This window comes from Ranitomeya variabilis, chromosome 1 (assembly GCF_051348905.1).
Source record: "Ranitomeya variabilis isolate aRanVar5 chromosome 1, aRanVar5.hap1, whole genome shotgun sequence".
In the NCBI taxonomy this organism is placed as follows: Eukaryota; Metazoa; Chordata; class Amphibia; order Anura; family Dendrobatidae; genus Ranitomeya; species Ranitomeya variabilis.
In genome coordinates, this window is record NC_135232.1 from 1089810968 (window position 1) to 1089826142 (window position 15175).

The 15175-nt window shown below is 45.2% G+C and overlaps 1 protein-coding gene across 8 annotated transcripts in view; it reads left to right on the forward strand.

Annotated features, from left to right (window-relative positions):
* The window catches only part of LCORL (ligand dependent nuclear receptor corepressor like), a 150378-nt gene that overhangs the window by 65742 nt on the left and 69461 nt on the right, over nt 1-15175 (forward strand). For all 8 annotated transcript variants that reach the window (XM_077279998.1, XM_077279999.1, XM_077279993.1 and 5 more), the window contains exon 2: nt 7155-7220. In XM_077279998.1, coding sequence (XP_077136113.1) covers nt 7155-7220 — 66 coding nt within the window. The remainder of the gene's footprint in view (nt 1-7154; nt 7221-15175) is intronic.

Genomic DNA, 15175 nt, shown 5'->3' on the forward strand with positions numbered 1-15175 from the left:
TCTGCTGTTAGATTTAGTTTCTGTGCTCTGGTATTCATCCCATGCATACCTGTCTATTATCTATCATCTATAGTCATGGCCAAATGTGTTAGCACCCTTAAAATTGTTACAGAAAATGAAGCATTTCTCCCAGAAAATTATTGCAATTACATGTTTTGTTAAACATGTGTATTTCCTTTGTCTGTATTAGAACAACACACAAAAAAAATCAAATTGGGCATAATTTCACACCACCCCAAAAAATGAGCAGGACAAAATTGTGGGCACCCTCAACTTAATATTTAGTTGCACACCCTTTGATTGCAGTTGTTTATTCCAATCACTTCCTATAACAATGAACAAGCTTCTAACATGTTTCATCTGGAATTTTGGACCTCTCTTCTTTTTCAGATTTCTCCAGGTCTCTCATATTTGAAGGCGCCTTCTCCCAACAGCAATTTTAACATCTCTCCACAGGTGTTCAATTGGATTTAGATCCGGACTCATTGCTGGTCACTTCAGAACTCTCCAGTGCTTTGTTTCCATCCATTTCTGAGTGCTTTTTGAAGTACCGTATTTTTCGGATTATAAGACGCATCCCAAATTTTGAGGGAAAAAAATAGGAATGTATCTATTTTTTTGTTTTAAGTGGTGGTGCTTCTTATAATCCATTGCTTACTGGGGGTGGTGGCTGCTGTCAAGCGAGGTCCCAGGGTCGCTGCTGGAGGCGCAGAATGGGATGCGAGGTGTTCCAATGTGTGGCGCGCCGCTGCGGCTTCCCAGTAACAAACACTGTTACGTTACAGCTTTACTCAACACCTGCCTAAAACCTATTTACAATGATACATATGCCCAGAGGCTGCGCCCTGTTGTCAGCTGCAATCTGTGATGGAATCCAGGCAACTGTTTATAACTCTTAGGCCGGGGTCACACTAGACCGTAATACGGACGAGTGCTATGCGATAAAAAATCGCATAGCACTCGGCACAATGTTAATCTATGGTGCAGCTCCCATCATCCGATATTTTCTCCACCGTATTTCGGATCCGAGGGAACTCGCAGCCTGCTGCGATTGTCAGCGTATCTCGGCCGAGACTCGCCAATGCAAGTCTATGGGTGCGAGAAAAAATCGGATTACACACGGACCATGCGTGTGCATTGCGAGAAATACGCAGCGGTGTTCTATAGAAAAGCCGGTAATTCAATTGCCGGCTTTGCATTTCTCCTGCACAAACCCGACAGGATATGAGACATGGTTTACATACAGTAAACCATCTCATATCCCCATTTTTTTTGCATATTCCACACTACTAATGTTAGTAGTGTGTGTATGCAAAATTTCAGCGCTGTAGCTGCTGAAATAAAGGGTTAAATGGCGGGAAAAATTGGCGTGGGCTCCCGCGCAATTTTCTCCGCCAGAATGGTAAAGCCAGTGACTGAGGGCAGATATTAATAGCCAGGAGAGGGTCCATGGTTATTGGCCCCCCCCGTGGCTAAAAACATCTGCCCCCAGCCACCCCAGAAAAGGCACATCTGGAAGATGCGCCTATTCTGGCACTTGGCCACTCTCTTCCCACTCCCTGTAGCGGTGGGCTATGGGGTAATGAAGGGTTAATGCCACCTTGCTATTGGAAGGTGACATTAAGCCAGATTAATAATGGAGAGGCGTCAATTATGACACCTATCCATTATTAATCCAATTGTTGGAAAGGGTTAAAAAACACACACACACATGATTTAAAAGTAGTTTAATGAAATAAACACAGCGGTTGTTGTAATAATTTATTGTTCTCGCAATCCATCAGGACCACCCTCGCTTGGCAAAATAATAAACGCACAAGATACATACCTTCTGGTGAACCGTCTCGTCCCACGAAGTAATCCATCTGAAGGGGTTAACTAATATTACAAGCAGGAGCCCTGCAAATGCAGCTGTGCTCCGTGCCTGTAATCCCCGGCGAATGAATGAAATGTAGGTCATTGACCTACATTTCCTTCAGTCGCGGTGAGGCGCCCCCTGGTGGATGTCCTCATATGACCTGGAGCGTGGGAAAAAGTTCCCAGGCTGCAGTTCATGAGAACATCCAGCAGAGGGCGCCTCACCGCGACTGAAGGAAATGTAGGTCAATGACCTACATTTCATTCATTCGCCGGGGATTACAGGCACGGAGCACAGCTGCATTTGCAGGGCTCCTGCTTGTAATATTAGTTAACCCCTTCAGATGGATTACTTCGTGGGACGAGACGGTTCACCAGAAGGTATGTATCTTGTGCGTTTATTATTTTTCCAAGCGAGGGTGGTCCTGATGGATTGCGAGAACAATAAATTATTACAACAACCGCTGTGTTTATTTCATTAAACTACTTTTAAATCGTGTGTGTGTGTTTTTTAACCCTTTCCAACAATTGGATTAATAATGGATAGGTGTCATAATTGACGCCTCTCCATTATTAATCTGGCTTAATGTCACCTTCCAATAGCAAGGTGGCATTAACCCTTCATTACCCCATAGCCCACCGCTACAGGGAGTGGGAAGAGAGTGGCCAAGTGCCAGAATAGGCGCATCTTCCAGATGTGCCTTTTCTGGGGTGGCTGGGGGCAGATGTTTTTAGCCACGGGGGGGCCAATAACCATGGACCCTCTCCTGGCTATTAATATCTGCCCTCAGTCACTGGCTTTACCATTCTGGCGGAGAAAATTGCGCGGGAGCCCACGCCAATTTTTTTCCGCCATTTAACCCTTTATTTCAGCAGCTACAGCGCTGAAATTTTGCATACACACACTACTAACATTAGTAGTGTGGAATATGCAAAAAAAATGGGGATATGAGACGGTTTACTGTATGTAAACCATGTCTCATATCCTGTCGGGTTTGTGCAGGAGAAATGAAAAGCCGGCAATTGAATTACCGGCTGTTCACAGATATCGCACTGAATGAAATATAAATACAGAATATATATATATGTGTCTCAATGATATATATATATATATATATATATATATATATATATATATATATATATATATATACTGTATATATGTTTTCCCGAACATTTGAGCACATAAATCCATTAGATGTTGGTTTTGCAAGCTTGCGAGAAAATCTCGGCATACGGATGCCATACGGATGTCACACGGATGTCACACGGATCATTTGATGCGAGGAAATCGCATCCTCGCACTGCACACGGATCACTGTTTTTGAAACATTTGTGCGATTCTCGGCCGTGAAAAACGGACCGTTTTTTTATACGTTAAGTGTGTCCCCGGCCTTAAGAGTCACCACAGTTCTTACTGAAATTGGTAACTTGTCCATGTCAAAGAGTAAGAAAAAACACGTACTGGGTCCTCCAAGTAGATAGATGCACTTTGATCCAGGTACCTGCTGTGGCATTAGCTGCAGGTGTCTCCGGTGCTAGGGGGGTGTCGAGCGCTGCTGGCGGTGCCACGGGGTGTCCGGCACTGCGGGGGGGTGTCGCGCAGTGCTGCCCGGTGGTGCTCATGCTGGTCTCCGGTGCAGCCCCCAGCAGTTCCATGGGTTTCCACCTGTGCGGTGGACTCCAGGAAAATGGCCGCCGGGGGCTGTACATGCGCAGATGGAGATCTCTGCACCAAGATCTCGGGAGATGAGATCTCGGCGCTGAAATCTCATCTCCCGAGATCTCGGTGGCCATTTTCCCGGAGTCCACCCCACAGGAGGAAACCCATGGAACTGCCGGGGGCTCGAATGGAGACCAGCATGAGCACCACCGGGCAGCACCGCCCGACACCCCCACAGCGCCGGCCACTCCCTCATCCAGCCTGCGGACTGCAGTAACACTAATTGGTAATGTATATCCGCATTATAAGACGCACCCCAATTTCCCCCCCCCCCCCCAAGTTTGGGGGAAAAAAGGTGCGTCTTATAATCCGAAAAATACGGTATGTTTGGGGTCATTGTCTTGCCAGAAAACCCATGACTTAGGATGCGAGCCACACTTTATGACACTGGGCACTACATTGCGACCCAAAATCCTTTCATGATGCCTTGCACACAGTCAAGGCAACCAGTGCCAGAGGCAGCAAAACAACCCCAAAACATCGTTAATCCTCCACCATATTGTACTGTTATTTTTGGTAAACCGTAGAATTATGTGCTTTACCAAAAAAAAACACTATCTTGGTCTCATTTGTCCAATAAACGCTTTCCCAGAAGTATTTTGGCTTTTGTACATTTTGGCAAACTGCAGTCTAGCTTTTTTTTATGTCTGTGTCAGCAATGGGATCCTCCTGGGACCTCCTGCCATACTGTTTCATTTCATTCAAATGTTGACGGATAATTTGTGCTGATGCAACCTTAGCCTGTAGGACAGCTTGAATTTCTTTGGAACTTGATTGGGGCTGCTTATCAACATCCAAACTATCTTGCGTTACAATCTTTCATCAATTTTTCTCTGCCATCCAGATCCAGGGAGAATAGCTTCAGTGCCATGGGTTATAAACTTCATCATGTTGCGCACTGCAGACAAAAAAACATCAAGATCTCTGGAGCTGGACTTGCAACCTTGAGATTATTGATATTTTTCAACAATTTTGGTTCTCAAGTCCTCAGACAGTGCTCTTCTTTCTGTTCTCCATGCTTAATGTGACACACCCAGTGCAAAGATGGAGTAAATTTCTTCCCTTTTTATCTGGTTTCAGGTATGATTTTTATATTGCTCATACCTGTTACTTGCGACAAGTCAATTTGAATGAGCATCCCATGCTTAAAACGAAGTTGTTTACACACATTTTTAGAAAGGTGCCAATTTTGTCCTGCTCATTTTGGGGGTTTGGTGTCCAGTTTGCCTTTTTTTTCCCCAGTTTGCCTTTTTTTTTCCCCAGTTTCTTGTGGTGTTCCAATACACACAAAGGAAATAAACGTGTATAACAAAAAAACTTGTAATTGCAACATTTATCTGGGAGAAATACTTCATTTTCTGGAACAATTTTTCAAGGGTGCCATGACTTTCGGTCATGACTGAATCTATCATGTATCTTTTATCTGATGTATTACAAAAAAAATTAAAGGGAACCTGTCACCCCCAAAATCGAAGATGAGCTAAGCCCACCAGCATCAGGGGCTTATCTACAGCATTCTGGAATGCTGTACATAAGCCCCCGATGTAACCTGAAAGATGAGAAAAAGGTTAGATTATACTCACCCAGGGCCGGTCCCGCTGCGGTCCTGTCCGGGGCCTCCCATCTTCATCAGATGACGTCCTCTTCTTGTCTTCACGCTGCAGCTCCGGCGCAGGCGTACTTTGTCTGCCCTGCCCTGCCCCAGAGCAAAGTACTGCAGTGCGCAGGCGCTGGGCCTCTCTGACCTTTCCCGGCGCCTGCACTGCAGTACTTTGCTATACCCTCAACAGGGCAGACAAAGTACGCCGGAGCTGCAGCGTGACGACAAGAAGAGGACGTCATCGTAAGAAGATGGGAGGCCCCGGACCGGACCGCGACGCCCATCGGATCGGACCGCCCCTGGGTGAGTATAATATAACCTCTTTTTCTCATCTTTCAGGATACATCGGGGGCTTATCTACAGCATTACAGAATGCTGTAGATAAGCCCCTGATGCTGGTGGGATTAGCTCATCTTCGATTTTGGGGGTGACAGGTTCCCTTTAAACAGCACAATGAAAAGTAGATGGTGGGTGCAAAGCCTACCAAACAAATGTCCAGTTGTAAGGTAAATCTAAGAAGCAGGCAGCACTACAAATTATGCAAGGAAAAAGTGGACTTTCATTAGCCCATTTTGCAGGGTGATGTTTTAATTACAAAGAACTCTTTTCACCAGAGGTGTCAGAATGCATTCCTCGAGGGCCGCCAACAGGTCATGTTTTCAGGATTTCCTTAGCATTCCACAAGGTGCTGGAATCATTCTGTGCAGGTGATTAAATTATCACCTGTGCAATACAAGGAAATCCTGAAAACATGACCAGTTGGCGGTCCTCGAGAAATGCAGTTTGACACCTCTGCTTTTCACAGTATTCTTATGTCTATGTGATGGGATGAGGTCTATGGGGTGATGTGTGACGGCTCTGTCACCACTGTGAAAGTGATGTGAGGTGTACATGATCTCTGCAGATGAGGACACGGGATCGCTGCTTTATCACCTCCAATGCTAGGATGAATAGCAAATCGGTGGGTTTGCAGGGGTTGGGCACTGAGGCCGAGGTTAACGCTGGCTCTGAACTTAAAAAAATAAAAAATGCCCAGTAAGCTGCCTGGTCCGCAAGAAGAATATGTAAGAAAACTGGATGCAGGGATTGAAATGAGATTCAGGAGGAACAGAAGGTAGAAACAAAAAAAACAATATATAGGAGTGTCGTGTACAATACAGCACAGATGAGCTTAAAGATTTGGGATTTTCAGGGTTGGACAACCTATGTAAGAGTTTGATAAAGTGTAAAAAAATATGTTGTGATCAGTTATAACGCATGAGATATCTATCTATCCTATCTATCTGTCCATAAGGAAGTGTCTAATATGCTGAATTGCTCCTAATTTATCCTAACTCTTATGATTGCATCCCTTAACTTTTTGGGTCCACACTAGTCCGTTCACTAGGAGGCTGGCAGCTCTGTAGACCTATCAGGTTTGAGTGCAAACATGTGCCTATAAACAACTGTGGAGCATCTTATCTTAGAACTTTGTGTTGTGCTGTTTCCCTGCTCTTCCTACTGGAAACACATAAATGTATATTGATAACTGGGTGTTTTACCATTGATCGTCAGCAGTGGGTCTTTACACAGTCAGTCTATAGCCTTATAACAAGGATGATGGTAACAAACCGCACACACACACACCCCTTCCCCTCAGAGGACCAGCACAACGAACAGTTCTGATAATAGATGTTCCATGGAGAATACATGTACAAAAACAGACCCATCAGGAGAGATATTCGGGGAGAAGCAGAAAACCATAAACCAGTCTCTACAACCAGTCTAGATTTATTACCAGTAATAGGTTTGTACGGCAAGTTAGAAAAACAAACAATGAAGCCATTCTTAAGCTTCCCTTCAATTTCTGCCCAGCCACCTACATGTCTTTTTCATGAGTTCATCCCTAAAAATGTCAACTTTTTTTCTAGGACTGTTTGTAATTTTTCTTGATAAGGGTACCTGCTAATCCCGATGTATTTTTTTCTTTTCCAGGATTCGAGAGCATTCTAGAAGGGCTGTATGGACCAGGATTACGTAAAGACCTCAGTTTATTTGATGGTAAGTAATTACTTCCCAATGACTCTTTTTTTTTTTTTTTTTTTTTTTTTCAAACACAAGAAATAAACCAGTAGTTCCAATAGTCAGTTTAGTTGCACAGATGGCACAGTAGATGCTTTTCTAGATTTTGTTGTTTTTTTTTTTAAATTTTTTACGGTGTCCATCCTTATAGGAAAGAGCAGTCTGCTGCATGTTCCTATGGTTTAATAAGTAGTGTGTAGACACATGCTGACTGGCCGGAGGATCGGCCGGGAAAGCGGTCTTCTTGACTCTGGAGAATAGGGGGGCCAGGATTTATGGCAACAATAAAGTATATGTTCCTAGGGTAAGCGCAGATGCAGCGTGCACTCTTCTGTTTTTATAAAGTGGTAAAAAAAAGCAACAACTAAATACATGCCGCCTATATCACAGGATGTTGCAAACAATAGACTTTTTGATATCTGACCTTTATAGTTATATCCGTAAGGACCTAAGCGGGGGAGTGTTCAGTTCCCTCGGGTGCGATTCAGCAGATTACAAAAATATACAAAAGCACACACGTCTGGTATCGCAGTGTTCAGAACGACCCGCCCTATAAACATGTCAGTTAACACCTTCAGTCAACATCGTAAAAAAAAAAATAAATCATCTTTTTTTTTGCTTTTTTCATCATACCACTGAACAAAAGGGAATAAAGTGATAAAAAGGTAAATAAAAATACAGCTGAAAACATCATCTTGTCTCCCCCCCCCCCCCCCCCCCCCCCAAAAAAAAAAAAAAAAAGCAGTCATACTGCTCCATCAGCGAAAAAATAAGTTATAGCTTTTAGAATTAAGTGATACAAAAAAGTTTTCTATAAAATAATTTTGTGTAAAAGCGCTCAAACATAAAAAAATATAAATGTGGTGTCACTGCAATCTCAATCTCACTGACCTGATGAATAAAGCTTTCTTGCTTCAACCACACCAAATTCATGAACTGATGGTTTTTGTTCATTCTGCCTCCCAATAATTGGAATAGAATTGGAATAGAAAGCCATCAAAAAATGTAATTTGTGCAAAAATGGAAAAATTAGAGCTCTTAAAATATATGGACATGCAAAAACTAGTTTTTGAAAAGAGCTTATTTTAGTGTTGCAGCAGCGAAACATAACAAAAACTACCGTATATACTCATGTATAAGCCAAATTTTTCAGCACATTCTTTTTGTGCTGAAAGCATTCCCCCTCGGCTTATACACGAGTCACGGTCCAGAAAGCCGGCGGGGAGGGGGTGCAGCGAGTTGCAGAGGCAGGAGCCTGTGCCGCTGCTGTAATAGCGCATTGTGCCAGCCGCAGGCTTCCAGCACACTTCATACTCCCCTACCTGCGTGCTTTTGTTCCGGCCACCAGCGCCTGCAGCTCTTTTTGCTGAGTGATAACGTGACCCCGCACATTAAGGTAATGAATATGCATGTGTCTCCACTCCCATAGGCATGGATGGCATATTCATTACCTTAATGAGCAGGGCCACATGCATACTGGGACGGAACGGGGGAGGCATGCATACTGGGATGGAAAACTGGGACGGAAAGGGGGAGGCATGCATACTGGGACGGAAATGGGGGAGGCATGCATACTGGGACGGAAATGGGGGAGGCATGCATACCGGGACGGAACGGGGGAGGCATGCATACTGGGACTGGGATGAGGAGACAATGCAATACCCAGTTTTCCAGGACGTCCCCCTGACAGCACATTGGAGGACGTCCTCCTCCTCCTTGCAGGGACAGGAAATACAACACGAGAGGTTAAAAGGTCCCACTCCGCCCCCTTTCCCTCAGTGTTTTTCCTGTCCCTGCATGGAGGGACACACGAGAGGAACAGCGCTATACAGCGTGAAGACTCACCAGAACGGAGGGCTCGGGGGATCGTGCGGCTAGGCCAATATCCTTCCCCCGCAGTAGTAAGCCCCAGGCAGAAACTTCCCGGTGGGGAGTCCCTCTGCCCAGAGACCAGTCGAGCGGACGGGCTCCTGGGTTGAACCGCTTCCCCCGGGGGGGGGGCTCTCGGTTCAGGCGCCAGGAGAAGAGGCGCCGCAGCAGATGCAGCGAGACAGTAAGAACGCATATACCAGACAGGACTTCCGGTATCAGCGCAGGTAAGGTGACGTCATATCCGGGGGTGCGCCTCGTAGCTCTCTCCTCCCGGCATCTCAGCGTGCGTTCCACCTTGTGGAACGCGGAAGTGAGCGTCTTTAAAGGCGCAAAACACAGCGCTGCAGATTCCCAGCCAGCGTTCCTTCCAGTGTGAGGAGCGCCAGATTTGAAATTCGGGAGTAGCGATTTGGCTGCAGGACACAGGATTGTGTGGTCGGTGCGAGCCATACTGTTGCAATATGCCGGAGACTAAGGGTGAGTGCGGCAGAAGCTGCTATATCCCTCATTTGTTTGATAAAGTCACATATTTATATGGGGCTTTTCTCAACAGAGAGTGTGGAGGACAGAAATGAGGAGACAGGGGTAAGTGCGCAGTGCGCAGACTACCTATATACGCCCGCACGCACACTGAGCCGTTCTTATTCTTATTATAGGATAAAGAGGCCACTCAGACTCCCCTCTCTCAGGCAAAAAAGTCGGGCAAAGTGTTGACAAAATCTAAGAGGTGCTCCATATGTAGTGTGAAGCTTGCAGAAGCATACAAGAAAGCTCTCTGCAGTTCTTGTATCACTAAGGTTGTCAGAGATGAACAACCAGCAATGTTATCGGAGATGAGGAGTCTAATCCGTGAGGAGATCCAAAGTTCTTTGGCCTCTGTCACAACGGAATATGGACAGTCCGAGTCCAGCCCGTAAGAGACCAAGAAGGGATCCAGAACAGGAAGACCAGGAGGTTTCTTCGGAAGCGGAGTTGGAATACAGAGATTTTGACCAGGAAGAAGGAGAATTGCCATTGGAAGAACAGGAGCAAGGGAGAAGGTATTACTTTCCGGTAGAAGACACAGAAGAGCTGGTTCAAGCGGTCAGAAGTACCATGCAGATAAAGGAAGATCCACATCCAAGATCTAGACAAGATCAGATGTTCGGAGGTCTCGCATATCAAGAACGAACAGTGTTTCCGGTGAGCGACCATATTCGTCGAATGATATCTCAGGAATGGAAAGATGCGGAACGAAGATTGGTGATGTCGAGAGAGTTTAAAAATCGTCTTCCATTCGATCCAGAAGAGATCAAGACATGGGAAGAAATTCCTAAAGTAGATGTCCCCATAGCCAAGGTGGCAAAGAAGACATCCATACCTTTTGAGGATTCGTCTAGCCTCAAGGATGCAATGGACCGCAAAGCGGATATCCTGTTACGTCGAGCCTGGGAGACTTCAGCAGCTTTAATAAAGACTAACATCGCAGCCACGTCAGTAGCAAGATCCATGTTCCTATGGATGGAACAATTGGAAGAACATTTGATTAATAAAACACCAAGGGCTGATATAATTTCATCCCTACCTATCATAAAGTCAGCCACGGCCTTCATGGCTGACACTTCGGCTGAATCAGTTAGATTCGCGGCTAGAAATAGCTCTCTGTCAAATGCAGCCCGGAGGGCCATTTGGCTTAGATCTTGGTCGGGGGATAATGCATCCAAAAATAAATTGTGTGCCATCCCATTCACAGGCTCTAGAATATTTGGTCAGGCTTTAGATGACATTCTAGAATCTGCAGCTGACAGTAAAAAAGGGTTCCCTGAGGATAAACCTAGGAGGTTTCAGCCCTTTCGGAGAAGGCCACTTCCCCCCCCTCCCCCACGCAGACAACCGGAGTATAGAGAGCAGTGGAGATCAGGCAGAGGAACATTTAGGAGTTCTTACGCCCAGAACAGGAGGGGAAGACCCTCCCTTTTTGGTTCAAGTTATAGACCAAGAAAGCAATGACGCCATAGGCATAGGGGGGAGACTAAGCTTCTTTTTAAGTCACTGGAATCAGATATCCGACAACAGTTATGTCCTCAAAATAATCTCAGACGGTTACAGAATAGAGCTGATTTCCCGCGTACCGCAAAGGGTTATTGCACCAACAGTGGTAGCTACAAATTCCCCAATGTTCTCAGACCTACAAGATCTGTACAAATCCCGGGTTATAGTTCGGGTTCCCGTTCCGGAACTAAGCACAGGTCATTATTCCTCCCTATTTTCAATTCCAAAAGCGTCGGGAGGGTCCCGTACAATAATAAATTTGAAACCCCTGAATGCATTCGTCAGGTACAAAAGATTCAGAATGGAATCAATCAGGTCAACCATTCACCTGATAAACAAGGATTCGGTAATGTGCACTCTCGATTTGAAGAGTGCGTATTATCAGGTTCCAATTCACCCCTCATCTCAGGAGCTTCTGAGATTCTCGGTAAGTTTTCCGGACCAAACCTGCCACTTCCAATTTCAATGCCTCCCGTTCGGTCTTGCATCGGCTCCAAGAATTTTCACGAAATTAGTAGCAGAAGTAGTGGCTTTCCTAAGAAACCAAGGAATAACAATAATTCCGTACTTGGACGATTTTCTCATCGTAGCACGGACAGAGGTCATTCTGCTGCAACACAGAGATCGGGTTATAGCAGTTTTAGAACACCTAGGATGGGTGGTAAACCGAAAAAAGTCTCATCTAAGGCCAGAGACCCGAAAGATCTTTCTGGGAGTACTTCTGGATTCTACAACCAGACAATCCTTCTTGCCAAGGGACAAACGAATCTCTCTAATAAAAATGATTCTACGGTTCCAAAAAAGACCACTTACGATAAGAATGGCCATGGAGATCTTGGGGAAGATGACAGCTTGCATCCCGTGTGTCAGATGGGCTCAGGCGCACTCAAGACCTTTACAAGAGCAAGTACTCTCGGTGTGGGATCGTTCTCGTTCATCACTAGACAGGAGGATGTTCCTTTCAATGAAGGCAAGAAAATCTCTACGATGGTGGACCCAGGACTACAATTTAAAAATGGGCGTCCCTTGGATATCATCCCCTTGTGTGGTAATCACCACGGACGCAAGTCAGTGGGGATGGGGAGCACACTTGGAAGGAAGATTCTTTCAGGGCAAGTGGCCCGAAGAAATCAGTCGGATGTCATCAAATTACAGAGAGCTATACGCAGCTTGGGAAGCCCTCAGAAGAAACTACTCATGTCTAAAGGACAAACACGTAAAGATTTTATCAGACAACGTGACAGCAGTATCCTTTTTGAGACATCAAGGCGGGGCCAGACACAGGGCGCTTCAAAATCTAGCGCAAAGAATATTTTCCTGGGCAGAGAACGTGGTTCTATCAATAACAGCAGTGCATCTAGAAGGATCCCAAAACATCCTAGCCGACTATCTAAGCAGAAAGAAAGTTTATCCAACCGAGTGGGAATTAAATCAAGAAATGTTTCAAATACTATGTCATCGTTGGGGAACGCCCAGGATAGACTTATTCGCCACAAGGAAAAATTCGAAGGTGGCCAGATTTTATTCACTCAACCCTTCAGACATGCCGGAAGCAGTCGATGCCCTAAGCCAAACATGGAACGAACCTCTGTCTTACGCTTTTCCTCCAATAGCACTTATTCCAGTAGTGCTCAGGAAGATTCAAGAGGACCAGGCAACGGTGCTGACGATTGTGCCATTCTGGCCAAAGAGAAGTTGGTTCCCGTTGTTAGGATCTTCCACTGTCATAGCTCCCATCAGACTCCCGGTATGGAAGAATATCATTCATCAGGGGCCGGTTTTGCATCAGGACCCAGAGAAATTACATCTATCAGCATGGATCCTGAAAGGGACATCTTGAAATCCAGAGGTCTTTCAGATGAAGTAATCACAACCATCCAGGCTAGTAGGAAGCCTGTGACCACAGCCATCTACCACAAGATCTGGAGGAAATTCTGTTTGGAAAGTGGCAGGTCGGCCGTAATACCGGGAGCTTTGGATGTTCCTAGAGTCTTAAATTTTTTACAGACTGGCTCTAACTTGGGGCTCAGGCCGAGTACAATTAAAGTCCAGATTTCGGCCCTCAGTACCTTCTTAGATTATCCGTTGGCCTCCCACCCCTGGATAATTAGATTTGTTAGAGCTATCCAGAGATTACGTCCTACTTTAAGACAACTAGCTCCTACATGGGACTTAAATCTGGTCCTCAGGGCTCTATGTAAAGATCCTTATACTCTCGAGGAGGACATGCCCATTTCAATACGTACCTGGAAAACGGCCTTTTTAGTAGCAATTACAACTGTTAAACGTATAGGTGAAATTCAGGCTCTTTCTATCAAGGATCCATACCTTCAAGTTAGAGAGGACCATATAATTCTGAAATTAGATCCAGCTTTTATCCCTAAAATAGCCTCAGCTAAAAACCGTGACCAGGAGATAATTTTACCATCCTTTTGTGAGAACCCTGCTAATGAAAAAGAACAGGCTTTACACTCCCTTGATGTTAGGCGGGCAGTATTAAACTATCTAGAAGCCACTAGCCCCTGGAGGAAAGATCCTAATCTTTTTATTCTTTTTGGGGGTAAGAATAAGGGTAAAAAAGCGTCCAAGGCTTCAATAGCTAGATGGATCACGACCATAATTTCAAAAGCCTACTCATCAGAAGGGTTAGCTTGCCCAACAGGGATAAAAGCGCACTCTACTAGGGCGGTTTCAGCATCATGGGCTGAACGGGCAGGAGCGTCCCTAGATCAGATTTGCAAGGCTGCAACTTGGGCCAGGGTAAACACATTTTGTAGGCACTATAAATTAGATGTGATGGCAGCTCAGCAAGTGTCATATGGGAGAAAAGTTCTCCAAGCAGTTGTCCCACCCTAAAGGCGTTTTCTTTGGTATTCTCCAATGTGCTGTCAGGGGGACGTCCTGGAAAATGGGTATTATACCTACCGATAATTCGGTTTCCAGGAGTCCATCCTGACAGCACCGTTATTTCCCCCCCTATTCATGCCAGTGCATATGCTGTAATATGTTTGGTTAATAAAAATTTCAAAGTATATCTATCCATGGTGTGGTACTTGTCAAAACACTGAGGGAAAGGGGGCGGAGTGGGACCTTTTAACCTCTCGTGTTGTATTTCCTGTCCCTGCAAGGAGGAGGAGGACGTCCTCCAATGTGCTGTCAGGATGGACTCCTGGAAACCGAATTATCGGTAGGTATAATACCCATTTTCTGTGGCAAAAGTAGGTGCCTCGGCTTATACTTGGGTCGGCTTATACTCGAGTATATATGGTATTTAAATCTGGTATTGTTTATACCGCACGAGAAACAGTGTAAAAAAAAAATAAAACCAATTATTCACCTAGCTAAGCATAAAAACCTGACAAATCTATCGCTGTAAATGCACCGACCTGAAGAATAAAGTCGCCGTTGCAGTAAGGCTCTGCTTACATTTATCCTGCGCTCTACGCTGAGTACTTGCATCAGGGTTTCTGTGTAAATCACTGAAATGCATAATTCAAACTGAACCCCCAGCAGAAGATTCCCTATAAAGAGGCAGATGGGAGGCTCTGTGCATTCCATGCGATCTGGTGGTGTTTGTCTTTTTAGGCAGACATAAGTGTCGTTGGGCACAGTTTTGTGCACTTCTAAAAAGGACACTGCTGAACAGGGGCCAGATGGAGTCCAGAGTAACTCTGCTGCCTCATTATAGTGAATGGATCCTTCGGTGGTTTCATCTGAATCACGTCACTCGGATATTTAGATGGAAACCCCATAGTAAGTGCTCAGCGTAGAGCGCCAGATAAATGTGATCCCAAATGTTATGTAAAATGTTCCTAAAAAAGCTTCAAATCAATCCACAAAGTCATTTTCCCACGGTCCAAAGGTTACCGTATTCCAGTCTGTGAGGGAGCGCAGCTTCAGTGACGTCACCGCTAGTCACTGAAGCTCCGCTCCCAGCATTTCTCTTTCACCAGTGGTTTTTAGCTGGGACGGTCGCATCTTTGCACCATCCAGGTTGAAAACTGTATGGTATAAAATTCTGTGAGGCACAT